Source organism: Ochotona curzoniae, unplaced genomic scaffold (assembly GCF_017591425.1).
Source record: "Ochotona curzoniae isolate NIBS_2020 unplaced genomic scaffold, NIBS_Ocur_1.0 contig_1014, whole genome shotgun sequence".
Classification (NCBI taxonomy): Eukaryota; Metazoa; Chordata; class Mammalia; order Lagomorpha; family Ochotonidae; genus Ochotona; species Ochotona curzoniae.
In genome coordinates, this window is record NW_024464920.1 from 38,071,524 (window position 1) to 38,085,402 (window position 13,879).

Genomic DNA, 13,879 nt, shown 5'->3' on the forward strand with positions numbered 1-13,879 from the left:
TATTCACTCCACAAATGTTTCTGAAATGCTCACATGAAATGCTCCTATACTTGTTAAGACATGAATCTAACTGGGGTTTTTCCAATACCAACGACTGCCACAAAATGAACACTTGACCCCGTCATGTAAGACTGGACCAAGGGCATTTCAAACCATTCAAAGTTTGAAATGTCTGATTGTGTAAAACCGTATTAGTCACTTTCTACAAATGCAATGGGATTTCATTGCACCAAATTTTAAAAATTTGATTCTTCCCTATCTTCAAATAGTAAAAATGAAATTATTATCTTCCAATCCCTGTAACAAATCACATGAATAAATGTCTATTGAGACACATAATGAAAATCCATGTTAATTGCTTACATTTAGTGTGTGTTTAGCTTCATATATATTTATATGTGTGTGTATACAAACTATATTTTATAATTTATGAGTTCTCCATTTATTTTTGCAGCAATCATTAGCATTGAAAGCTTTAATTTAGCATACCACCCAACTGATTCTGCTGAAGGGACAGTTCTTACCCTGGCAGTTATCAGAGCACCTGATATGTGTGTGTATTTACATGCACAAATATAGTAATATACATAAGGTCTAGACATTTATATGAACTACAAACATATAAAATAATTTATAAATATATGAAGCTACACACATGTATATATACTAAATACTAGCAGTGTAAGGTCAGTGCTAATAGCTTACATTAAATATTCCCTATACTTCATTAGAATACATACTAATTTTCATACTTTAGTGTACATTTTATAACAGAGAAAACTGAACTGCAAGAAGTTAAGCAGCATACTCAGTGCTTCACAACTAATAATGAGAACCTTAAAATTAGAGCTTATAAATCTAACTTCTGAGCCTGTTATAACCAGCCACAAGATTGTAATGCTATTTACTGTTTGCCCATGAGGTAGATCAAGAGTGGATCACGCTACTTTTGAACTATTTGCTCTAGGTTAATATAGACTAATTCAGTGGCCAAAGGAAGAAAAATCCAGTGCTCCACTGAGAGAGTGAAGTATTAGTGTTCTCAATCAGTGGGATAAATCCCTCAAGTCTGTAACCTGAGATGGCTTGCTTTCTTCAAAAATGGGCTAATAAAATATGATTCTCCTCAGAATAATTCTGGTGAATACCAGGGTAAATAGAACAGGAGTAGGGAACCAAGGACAATCCCTGAAACCGCAGCGATAAAGGCAGGCAGAGGGGACTGTGGCTTCCATGGTAAAGCATCCTGTGACGCCAGCTGTACCACCCATGACACCAGCATTCTCTATGGGCACCAGTTTGAGTGCCGGCTGCTCCACTTCTCATCCAGAGCTCTGCTAATGCAAAACTGGAAAAGCAGTGGAAGATTGCCCAAGTGCTTGTACCCCTCCAATTGATGTGGGAGACCCAGATGAAACTTCTGATTTCGATCTGGCCCAACTCCACTGGTCATTTGGGGAGTGGACCAGCATCTGGAAGAAATCTTTCTGCCGCTCGCTCAGTCTTTGTAACGCTGTCTTTCAAATAGACTTTAAAATAAATATTTAAAATCAGGTAGAGGAAAAAAAGACTGTAAAGTACTTAGCACAAAGGTCAGAGATCTAAGACCACCAGGATCACAGGAAAGAGTGGGACAGAGAAAGTGGACAGAAGAGAATTACTTTGGGGAAAGTTTAGAAAGAAGAAGCCAAATTGGAATGCAGGTATGCTTTTATGAGCAGAGTAAGGCAGGCTTTTTTTCTTTGATTTTGGTTTGATACTTTGTTCCCACAATACCAGTAAAAGGGTAAACTTGCAAGCAGTAGGGACAGGATGCAGCCAAGCAGGTTCTATTTTCTACACTTGAGTTTGGCACTTCCTTTCTACCAAGAGCCACATAGCAAATATTCAAGGCTCTGTACCACTGCAGCCTCTGTTACAACTGCTCAACTCTGCCATTATAGCATAAATGCAGTCACATAAAGATCACACGTGCTATGTTGCAATAAACTTTACTTACAGGAGCATGTGTTTATTTTCGTGACTAAGATGCCTGTGCCCCATTTTTGAGACGCAGAATTCTATTCCAAACTCTGTTTCCTAACTCCAACTTCCTGTCAGTGCAGACCTCGGAAGGCTGCAGGTGAAGACTCAAGTAACTGGGCTTCTGTCACTCCCACAAAACCTGGATTTTGTTTCCTGTTCTTGGCTGCAGCCTCGGCCTAGGGCAGGCCATTGAGGGCATTCGGACAGTGAACCAGGAGACAGGAACTTATTCGCTCATACATATACTGTGTGTGTATGTTTGTGTGTGTGTTTCTCTATGCCTCCCAATTTTTTAAATGGATAGGTTTTGCAACTTTACTTACAAAAGTAGACAGAAAAGTCAAAAACAGGTAGTAGGCCCACTATAGTTTGCTGACCCCTGTTCTCGATCAATGACTCTTAAGGATCAATATCAGAATTAACTGGAAGCTTGTCTAAGTGAAAGAGCAACCCAGTCAGCAACCAATATATGTAAGAAAGGTAAATTTATTTTGTATGAATGAACTTAATGCAAACTCAATTCCTGGTGGAAACTTTATTTCATTCAATTTGGGATTATTCCACTCATCTCCATTAAACTTTTCCTGGAGTTTTGTCTAAGTACCATGATTGACATTAGATTGTGGAGGGATCCTGTGCTTAGGATAGGGCTGTTGTCCTCAGCCATGCTGACACAATCTGGCATCTGTGGGATGCTGTACTGTCTGGTCACTAGCCATCAGTGGCACTACCCAGAGGTCCTGGGAACACTCCACCTTGACCCCTGGTCCCGTCTGTCAGCACAGGTCATTTGGTCCTGATACTGCTCCAGTGCTGTGATGAAACAGCAGGCTGCCCAGAGGAAACCATACAGCTTTTCTTCAGTTCTGGGCTGAGGTCGGTGCAGGGAACCTAGGGATCCTCTTTGCTCTACCCAAGAAAGCACCCAAGAATCCTTCTGCTCTAGGAATCCAAATGACAAGTATGCTCCCTTGTATCTCAGTCGCCCGTCTGATTAAACCCCTAAGGAGTAGGAAGGAAGTGGGAAGAATAGAGGCTGGGATCTTCTCTGGCATGGAACATGTCTTAGTTCTTTTAACTTCCTATTTAACTATCTGCCACCTCCAGCCTAGGGAACTTGCTGTAGTGTTTTTGGATTTGTAGGCTTGGGGTTTAGTGACAAAAATAGTAACAATTGGCTGTTTGGGGCTCTGATGTCCTCTCTTGAGAAAGCCAGCGAAAGTGTCCTGGCTAAATGGGATGAATGGAAGATGTGGTGAGGAAAACTATAGGATGAGAATAGGGTACAAGGTACAAGTGAAAGAACAAATGTCTAGGCCAGGCAGGTCCAACGGCACAACGTGTCTTCTCATCTCGTTGCCTTTATACAACACTATTCATTACATGCAAAGTGATTTCACCTGACAATTTCCAGCCAAGCGAGAGTGAGCTCTGACTCCTCATCTTTTCATTTATCTTTGTGTGTGTGTTTTTTTTTTTTGGCTGGATGAGCAAATTACCTCATATATAAATCAGAGTCCAGTGATCTAACACATAAACCAACATAAATACAAACAAGAATCAATACAAGAGATCTTGGAAGGGTTAGAAAGGCAGGCTCTAGCTGCATCTCTAGCAGGATGTTCAGAGCCACACTACAAAGCCCATTAGTTCAGTTGTCAGTGTGTGGCAATGAACAGGAAGACTTAAAAAGCCGCGACAAGAACTGTTGACTCCAGGGAGATACCACCTTAGCTTCCATGTAGGGTTCTATAAACTGACTTTGTAACAATTACCTGGTTTCAGAGTCATGGTGGGGATGCTAAATCTGCATCTAGATACAAAGAAACTTCATGCATCCCACCTCTCTACACTCAACAGGAGAGCGAGATGGCGCCTGCCAAACCCCACGATTATGCTTACTGTCAGAAGCAACAGGAGCAGAAGCAGCACAGCTCCAGCCCTACAGCCTCTTTGTGGCATCTTACAGGGCATCCAACTGGGAGAGACTAAATCACACCTATCATGTTAGCTATAAGGGAGTCTAGAAACCGTGGTGTTCAACTGTTATTCTTCTATCACATAGAACAAGCGGCAGGAAGAAAGTGCAGTGGATATCAAGCTAGTCTATGCTTAGCCTGTATGATACTTAACTTCTCCGAGTCTCAAATCTGCAAAATGACAGCATTATCTATCGTATAGGATATCGGGGAAGATTAAATTAGATTCTTGTGTTTAAAGATTTTGCCAGCTCTCTTGCTTTAGGGACATCATTGAAAGTCTTTTAGATACACATGATGTAAAAATACACAAGGAAAAAAAACCAACAGATTTTCCTTTTTTTTTTGTTTGTTTGAGAAAGTTAAAAGACAAAGATCATTGTGAAACTTCCAGCTTTTACTGGTTTTTATTATCTGGCTTCCTCAGAAATTTTAATTTGTCTGCATGTTTTATTTGTGAAGACATGCATAGCATCAGTGAGAGAAACTGTGGTTTTCATTTTATTTAAATGATAACTTTGGAATGCAGGCATAATGTAGAGTGACAACAGCTGCCATTTGTTCATTCCTAGATTAAATCAAAAGCTTTCTTTCCCTCTAAGTTATCAGTGCAACTTGCATAACCAAGAAAACCCATCTGCATATGACTGGAAAATTCAAATAGCCACATTTCTAAATAGGTCAGTGTCTGTCACATTCATCCAAATACTAGAAACGCCTACACACGGCAGAGAATGATGGGATTATTAACGGACATGTTATCAGCAGTGATCCTGTTGTCCTTTTGAATACAGTTTTATATAGGATAAAGAGCTGTTGAGACTTAGCTGTGAGGTTTTAAAAAGCTTCCAAAATTACTGAAACTATTCCGTTGGAGAATAGATCTGTTTCCACTGTTGTCCATTGTTGATGAACATTTGTGAAGAGTCTAAACTCACAGGAATCCCACTTGAAATTGAGTGATGTCTGATTTTATGTGATTTAAATAATCTCAAATGAACTCTGTAAGTAAAATTATCTTAGAGTGTGAGTCAAAAAAGGACTCCAAATTATTCCACTGCATTGGAGGCCCTTCGTAGAACGTCATACAAAAGCCTGGGAAGAATAGTTGGCTTACGACAGATCATTTAGATTCTAGTCCCAACTGCTGTTCTTCCCAGCTGTCCTAAATGACTGTATCTATCTAGGTTTCAGATCCTTACTCATGAAAGAGGAAATGACTTTCTAACAATTAGAAGACAAGAGCCTTGAGGAAAAGGCATTGTGTGGGCTGATTAGTTTAGACTAGGGGGACTCTCAGAAAGTAGAATTTATGAAATATGAACAAAGACAGAATCCCACTGAAGTGCCAAGAAAGAATATATGATCATCTTGGTTGGAGTTTCAGATGTGGGAGTGTTAGTGGGAGATGGGCAAGAGCCTTGTAGCTTCAAGATTCAAGAAGTGTGTATCAGCTCACGTGCATATCTCTGGTTGTCCACTGTGCTCACATTCTTCCTTGTGTTGGTCAGCAATAGGAGGCCAGGGTCCATTGAAAATGCTTTATTAGCAAAGTGAGTTCACCTTACTTGAGCTCTGTGGCCAAGTTGCTATTACTTTGATGAGGGCTTCTAGTTCCTATAAAATATCTCAAAGTAGAATCCATTGCTAGAAGATAGAGAGATTTGAAAGACAGAGTTCCAGAGAGAAGGAGAAAAAGAGAGACATCTTGTACATGCTGGTTCAATCCCTAAATGTCATAACAGCCTAGCTGAAGCCAGGAGCCAGGAGCTTCTTCTGGGTTTCCCATATGGATGCAAAGGATTCGGGACTTGAACTATCTTCCACTGCTTTCCCAGGCACATTAGTAGGAAATTGAATTGGTGGTAGAGCAACTAGGTCTTGAACTGGTGTGTATGTGAGATGTGGCATTTCAGGTGCCACATCAGCAATGCCGCAATGCTGGCTCCCATTGCTGGGGTATTAATCTGAGGTAATAATTGAATTCTGAGTCTTGATCCAGAGTCCTGTAGGGTCATTCTGACCGTTGTGCCACTCCCTTAATTTAGTGAATTAATTTTTATTTAGGAGTTAACTTAAATTACCACAGGGGTGACAGAATTGTAAGCTAAGGGAGAGAGACTGAGGGGCCAAGAAAGTCCACTAGGGATGGACTCTGTTTGCATTTCAAAGCCAGCACCTTACAGAATTGTCTTCTCCTTGGAAGATCTGTATGGGTGCTGATCCAGCACTTAGAACTTATGAGACTCATCCCATCCCCAGCCCATGAAGAATTTCCCCAGACCTCTTCACTGACAGGCTGCCTCTGCTCCCCCAACTCTAATATCATCGTCCTCTTCTTCCAATGTCTTTACATCTCTGAGCTGGTAAAAACCCTTTCAATGAGGTTTTGAAAACAAAAGATATATGCAAGAGTTTATCTTTAGTTTCAGAGAGGCAACCTTAGCTTTATCTCAGTAAGTGAACATGAAAAGATGAATACCTTTCTTCAGATGGAAAAGAAAATGAGAAAGCATAAGAAGTAAGAACAAAGCACCCATGAATAAACAATACAGTATATATTCACCTTGACATTCTTAAGAGTATTGCAAAGAGTCATTTAAAACCTCAAACAAATTACAAAAAGTAATGATTCTTTGTTATCACCTGGGCACCTGCCATGCTGTGCAAGACTTAGGGAGATTCATATCTTGAGACCATTTTCAGAAACTTGAACTCTTTCCTGGAAGACCATGTAGTGTGGTGGTTAAGAGCAGAAAGTCAGAATCAGGTTCAAATCTGAGCTCTACCACTTATTATCTATAAAATCTTGAGCAACTCCCATTTTCCAGAAGAGATCATAACAGTATCTATTCCATTAGATTATTATGAAAATTAAATAAACTGCTCTATTTAAAGTGTTTAGAATAGTGTTTATCACAAATAAAAGGTATCTCTGGGTTATGGGAAGGTAAATTCTCTGGTTACTCAGCTCTGTGTGTTTGTTGCTGCTTAAAATGCTTGGAAATCATTAATCTTAAAAAAAAATTGTCAACCATTCTTTTAGAATTTAGGGCAAGGTACCAGTGTCAGTCATTGTAGGCTGGCATGAGCATGTTTGTTTAATGGGAATAGGGTGCAGCATATGCGTTCCACCTTTGTATTGAGGTAGAAAAGCAGAAAAGTAGAAAGCAGTGTGTGATATTCTGCAGGGTGGAGGGATCTCTTTATGTCATCCCACAGCTATTTGTCTGCTACCTAAGGATGTCTCCCCAGTCTGCACATTCCCTACATGGCAACGGCAACCCGTCTACCCATCTTTTATTGCCAGTAAGGCTCTATTCCTTAGTGAATTTCCTTTGCATTCATTTTCAAATGGCTTTCTGATATGAGCATTGTTAGATTTGTGCCAGAAGGAGCAAAATAGAAAGAGTAGTCAGTGTATGGACATATTTGCATAAATATAAATACAGTATATGAACCACTACTTAAATGATGCAAGGATAATATTGTGTTGCCATCTCAGAATGAAAGCTAATTAATTCAGCCATTGAAATGATAATGATTTCTTTTTCAGTTACTACCACAGTTCAAAAAAAAAAAAAAGGCATGCCGAATTGTTCTATGCATCATTCCTTTGATTCATCTTGGAATAAGCACTTTTATTCTATTGCCTATTGAGCTGCCAGTCACTGGCTGTGGCAATTTGAAAGGGAATCAGTTCTAGGAGGAGCTGGAGATGAATAAGGAGACTTAATTTATAAAGGCTAATGTGTTCACTGAGTTCACGGTTTGGTTCCAGGAAATAGATTTCTTTCCACTTTTAGTCTCATTTAAAATACATACTCTGGTGTTTACACTCTCAATATCAACACAATCTGAAGCCTAACGTCCTTCTTAGACCTTGCCTAGATTTGACATGTAGAAAACGTAAAGATCTTTCTCACTGAGATTTGTGCCAGCTGATAAATTTACAAGCAAGACCATGACTTCATTGCTTCTGACGTCTTTAAACTTTTCCTTCAGCCTGTGTCTTTTGTGTTTGGCAGGTTATCAAGATCTGAGTGTCTTTCTCACTTCCTCCTCTCTGTTCTCTCCTGGTCTAATTCAGACAATGGTTGTGTTAGATATATTGAGGACTTAGGACACAATTTTCTGTGTCCAGTCTCCTAGTCTTCCTTTCTTCATTTAGCTCCAAGGTTTCTTCCCAAGGTGCAAGTTAAATTGCAACCTCCCTGGTAGAACCTTTGAGTGGCTTCTCTCCCTGCCTTGGAAGGAAGGGTTCAGTTCCTTTGCTTGTCATTCAAACATATTCAAACACAGACCGTTGTCACTATATCCCTTTACCAATCTCCAACTAATTCTCCTAACTCTACCCTCTTACCAAGATGGATTATCCATATGTATAACCCTTTACTTTGCTTATTTTCACGGGGTCTTCCAAAAATCCTGCTGCTCATCCAAACCCCTGCTTAAATTCTGCTTCTTTCACAGACCTCTTCCTGAGTCTGAATTAATCAGTGATACCCAATCCATATAATACTTTAGCCACAAGACAACTGACTTCGAGCTGTTGGGAAATCATCATGTTTTACTTATGTTATTTGATGATTTCTTGCCATCTACTAGAAAAGTACCATCATGCTAATCTCCCTGTCTTCAAAGCCATTGCTGCCCCTCCTCTTTAAGTGTGTCATTACTTTTACCAACACATAGTGCGATTCTGAAATTTATGAGTTATCTAGCTATTCTATCACACTATCTTAAATTATATTGTGAATTTATTCTTTGTTTTTCTGCTAAGTTGGAAGCTATGAAGATAAAAAATGTTTTATTCATCTTTGGATTTCCCAAGTCAGATAATGTAACTTTCAGATAGAAGGTGACTTGTGGATGCAAGTGTAGCAAAATGAATACAGAGAACAGACTTCAGGGCATGACTGCTGGATTTGGATTATCTTAGGTCACTTATTAACTATGTGATGAGAGCCCAGTGATTTAACCTCTCTGAACCTTTTATTCTTCATCTAGAAATAGAGATATGCAATATAATTTTCATTATAAAACATATGTATTGAACAACTCAATGGAGGTAAAGAGTCTAGAACAATAGCAAGTAAGTACTTAACAAATATTAGACTATTTTATCACTATTAAAACAGGAAGGACACTTATATTCTCAATTTTATCAAAGGTATGAAGATAATTGAAAGACCAAAAATAGGGTGGCCAACTGCTTATAGGAGGAATTCCTCTGTCCCGTGGGTTGGGGTTTATTGAACCAAATAAAGCCAACATGGAATGATCTTAAGGCCACACCTTTGGGATCATATGTAGAAACATCCATGTTCAAAGTTTGGTGTGAATGCTCCATTTCTAGATGAAAGAGTTACACAACACACCATGGGATAGAACAAGAACATATTTACTCTCACACACAGAGTGCAGATGAGTCTCGCAGTGATGAGAGCAGTTATAGCACGAATCAGAGGCAAAAGAAAAGCTGCTTCAAAAGCTACAAAGCACAACCCAGCTTACAGTCACACCCTGAGCTCTCTTTACCAATGGTGACCATGTTCTCTAAGACCCCCACCAGTGTATGTCTACAACCATACGTAGTACTGGTACTTTTTCCACATAAACATATGTGCTTACAATAGAGTTTTTTCTAAATTAGGTACAGCAAGAAATGAACAGCAATAACAACATAGATCCATCATAACAAAGCACTATAATCAAAATTGTGCGACTGTGATCTCTTTGTCTCAAACACATAGGGTGGGTGGGATACGCAGAACAGATACCCAGGACAAAGGGATAATTCAGTTCTTGATAGAACAGAGCAAGATGGTATGAGATTTCCTGACTACATTCACAGTAATAAACTCCATGAATTATTTAAACTTCATGAATTATTTATCTCTGGAATTTGTGGTATATTTTCATATCATTCTATTTAAGAGAGAGAAAAGTGAGAGAAAAGAAGAGGGAGAAAAGAAGAGAGAGAAACTCCTATCCATTAGTTCACATCTTGACTCGGCCTAAAATCAGAAGCTCAATTCAGTTCTCTCAGCTGGCAAGAACCCAGCCATTTGCCAGGTTCTGGAGCTGGATATTAAACCCTAGTACTTCAACAGAGGACTTGGACAGCTGAACTGCTAGGCTAAATGTGACATCCCATCAACATGTTTATAATGCAGTTGGCTTTAGTCACCAAGACTAAGGAAAGTGAAACTGGATAATAAGGGAACCATTGTAAAGCAAAGAAGGGCTTCCCTGTTCCCTCCTCCATTGCTTTTCACAATCCTCTCCCCTCTTGCCTCTAGAAGTGTTGGGAACCACAGTGAGCCAGGTCGGGGAGAAGGAGTAGAAGTGGGTCTGGAACATGGGAAAAAGGAAAGGAGGAAGGAGGCATCACTTCCTTCACAGACTGCATGACCTTCCTGGACTCTGCTTTTAAGTCAAAGTGGGCATTTGTATTAGGACACTAGACTGGCATAGTAAGTGCTGAATAGAAACCTTGAATGTGACTTTATCTCAGAATGTTTGGTAAATAGCTACAAATATTCCAAGGCTTACCTCAATGTTTGCCTTTTTTCCTGATGTTTTATCCCAAACAGACCTTCTCTGTGTCTGTTCTGCCCCAAGACAGCTGCCCATCAAAACTCATGTGAAGATGAGCAGTTGAGTGCAGTGAGTTAAGGCACCATTTGGGATGCCTGCATCCCATTTCTAAGTGCCTGGAATCGAGCCCTGCCTCGCTTTCCACCCACCGTCCTGCTAACACATTTAGGAAGCAACAGAAGATGACCTGAGAACCTGAATTCCTGTCATCCATGTCGGGAACTCAAATGGAGTGCTTGGCTTCCTCCTCCAGCTTTGACTGTTGTGGCCATTTCCAGAGAGAAGCAGAATATAACAGATATTTCTCTCTTGTTGGTGTCACTGTATATTTTGAATAAATAATTCCTCAAAAAAGGAAAGAACCCATGCAACTCTTAATTTCACTTGGTTAGTCATTTGGATGTCTTTGCCTTCAAACAACTTTTAAATCTGGGAGGACAGGAGAGAATAAGTGGACTTTCCAACACCAGCATCTAACAACTTACTACCACGAAACTGAACCCCTAAAAGATACATGAAAGTTTCTCTTTTCTCTCTAGGAGGGGCTATAATTCAGATTTGCAGTTCTTTTTGAGAGATAGAAGCTGTAGCCTTTTCTATTACGCAATGTATTTCAAAGTTCCATTTGCTACCACTATAACCAAAGTGCACAGATACTCTGAAGTGGTTCAGGGAAAAACAACCTGACATCTCTCCGTCTAAGTGTGTCTTCCTGAGAAGTTCCCAGGGCCATTTTACACTCTCAGTGTTTCCTCCCCAGGTTTCTTCAGGAGAAGCATTACCAAAAACGCAGTGTACAAGTGTAAGAACGGAGGCAACTGCGTGATGGACATGTACATGCGGAGGAAGTGCCAAGAATGTCGACTAAGGAAGTGCAAAGAGATGGGAATGTTGGCTGAATGTATGTATACAGGTATTCACTCCAAACAACTAAATTCCACTAAAAATCTCTTAAGGAGGCAGATGCCAGGTAATTCCCACCAGAGGAGGGCACTGAGTGCTTTAAGGAAGGGATCTTCTGGGCTCAGCGAGCAATGAGTCACTGATGGTGCCCAGACCATCAATCAATTCAGGAGCACTGGATTTGCTTGGAAGAACCAGTTGCTTTTTTTTTTTCTTTTGTTATTGTTGTTGTTTTTTGTTGCAGTGAAGTGGCACTAACACATAGTTAAGTAACATACTTTAGCTAAAGTTTTTTTTCAAAATTTGATTTTAGTGTGTTTCTTATTTAGTATGTCATTACCATAGTAACTTACAGTTGCAGAAAAAAAAAAGACTGTTTTATAAGGTATAACTGACTCTGAATTGCCTAGATAGAGTTTTAAACTGACTCATTTTATTAAGAATCCGTCTTGTCTTAGAGGAGCTTTGAGCCAATTTGTAGTGCTCTACACAGGAAATTAACTACTCTGAGTTTTAATATAATTTTGCTCTTTGATCTGATAAAGAGACACTATATTAACTGCTGACTTTGTGAGGAATCCTAATCTACAACAAAAAAAAATTGTAGAAGCATGCTAGTCTATAACATAATTAATTTTTCAAAATGCAGATTCTAAGGACTGCTCAGACTTTGAGATCCGCTCCTCCTCAAAACACAAATAGACAAACAAAAGTCACCCGGGGGATGATCACAGTCAGGGAAGGAATGTCACAAGGAATAAAAGCCTTTGGAAGGTGACTCCCGTCCTATTGTTCCCGAACTGTAAAGGCTACTGGGATGTACCCAGAGAAATAATACATGCAGAAGGGAGAAAAACAGATCTGGGTAAATAATCCAGTTCTGGGTAGATGAAAGTTTTAGAGTGGCTGATCACAATCTTGTCCTAGCAGACATGAAACGAGAACCACGAGGACCGCTGCTGGCATCCAATCTCACAATGGAAGCGTGGGGGTGCTGTGGCTCATGTTGCTCATCACTTAAATATGATCTGATTCCAGCCGGTGCCCTGGGGGCATTGGGCATACGCCCATGTGGAAAGGCAGAGAATATTACTAATACTCCCCCCCAAAGCCTTCCAGGAAAAAGATGCTGACCTTTCATAGTCTATGAAAAAAATTTCTCTGCACAAAGAAATTCCTGGAACTTTGTCATTAGCATCAGGAGAACAAGGAAATTAAATATAGAAGGTTATTTTTGCATTATTTGTAACAGTTTAAGCATGAATTAATGATACTATTGTACATGCCAAAAAAATGTCAAAATCGTCTTGAATTATGCTTGTCTTTAGCTATATTCTCAATGGCTTCTTTAGCTCAGATAACACATTTTAAAACGCAACCCTAAAACATGCTAGTATAACCAATTTAATTATGCATTACTTTTGATGGCACAGAATGTAAACAGGGGTGAAAATCTTTGAAATACTATCTTTCAAAGTCCTCTAAACCCAGGAATTGGAAGACTGCTTTTTATCCTTTCATTGACTTAATATCTTGGTCTGCAATAATGCTTTAGTGTCAGAGATTCTTGATGTGAAGCTAATTTTTAGAAAAGTGATGAGTCCATTTAAAAGTCAATGAGATAGGCGTTATTTCCACTTTACAAATGAAGATGCTGAGAGCACAGAGGTGAAGATTCTCTTAGTCAATCATTAAACCTTGGTTCCCTTTTAAAAAAAAAACATTAGAAATTGCACAAGGAGTTTTCTGAACTGGCTGCACATGGGCTGTTCGTGACCACACACTGAGCAGGACTTTTCTGCAATCCTTGACGTCCCTGTGTTTGTTTTCCAGGTCTGTTAACTGAAATTCAGTGTAAGTCCAAACGACTGAGAAAAAACGTGAAGCAGCATGCAGATCCGACCGTTACTGACGACACTGAAGGACAGGACTTGCGACAAGTGACGTCGACAACAAAGTCGTGCAGGGTAATAACATGCAATGGTGTTGGTTGCAGCTGCGCGGAGCTGGTGTCTGGGAACCTGGAGGTTTGGCCTGGAGGTTTTCCACAGCCACAGTGGAATTTCCATTGCAGCTGTGCCAGGCAGAGCCTTTTTTTTTTTTTCTTTTCCCTTTAATCCAAAGAGGAACGTATGCTTTGGTGTAGAAAACCAAACAGCTGCAGTATAGAATGTCAAAGTTCTTCTTGTTTCCATTCCACTCCTAATACCTAGTGGTGGTGTTCGGGAATGCTTTGGTGTGTATGGTGAGGATTTTTCAATCAAGCATTTTTAAATTTTAAAAAATTAAATGTATTTATTTGAGTGACACAGAGAGAGATTCTGTCTGTCAGCTCACTCCTCAAATGACTCCAGCAGCAGCTGGAGTTA

At 39.7% G+C, this 13,879-nt stretch overlaps 1 protein-coding gene across 5 annotated transcripts in view; it reads left to right on the forward strand.

Annotated features, from left to right (window-relative positions):
- The window catches only part of NR1H4 (nuclear receptor subfamily 1 group H member 4), a 52,760-nt gene that overhangs the window by 17,969 nt on the left and 20,912 nt on the right, over window positions 1-13,879 (forward strand). For 2 of the 5 annotated variants that reach the window (XM_040990850.1, XM_040990832.1), the window contains exons 3-4: window positions 11,368-11,520; window positions 13,344-13,477. In XM_040990850.1, coding sequence (XP_040846784.1) covers window positions 11,368-11,520; window positions 13,344-13,477 — 287 coding nt within the window. The remainder of the gene's footprint in view (window positions 1-11,367; window positions 11,521-13,343; window positions 13,478-13,879) is intronic. The other 3 variants (XM_040990861.1, XM_040990841.1, XM_040990869.1) reach the window with 2 other exon arrangements.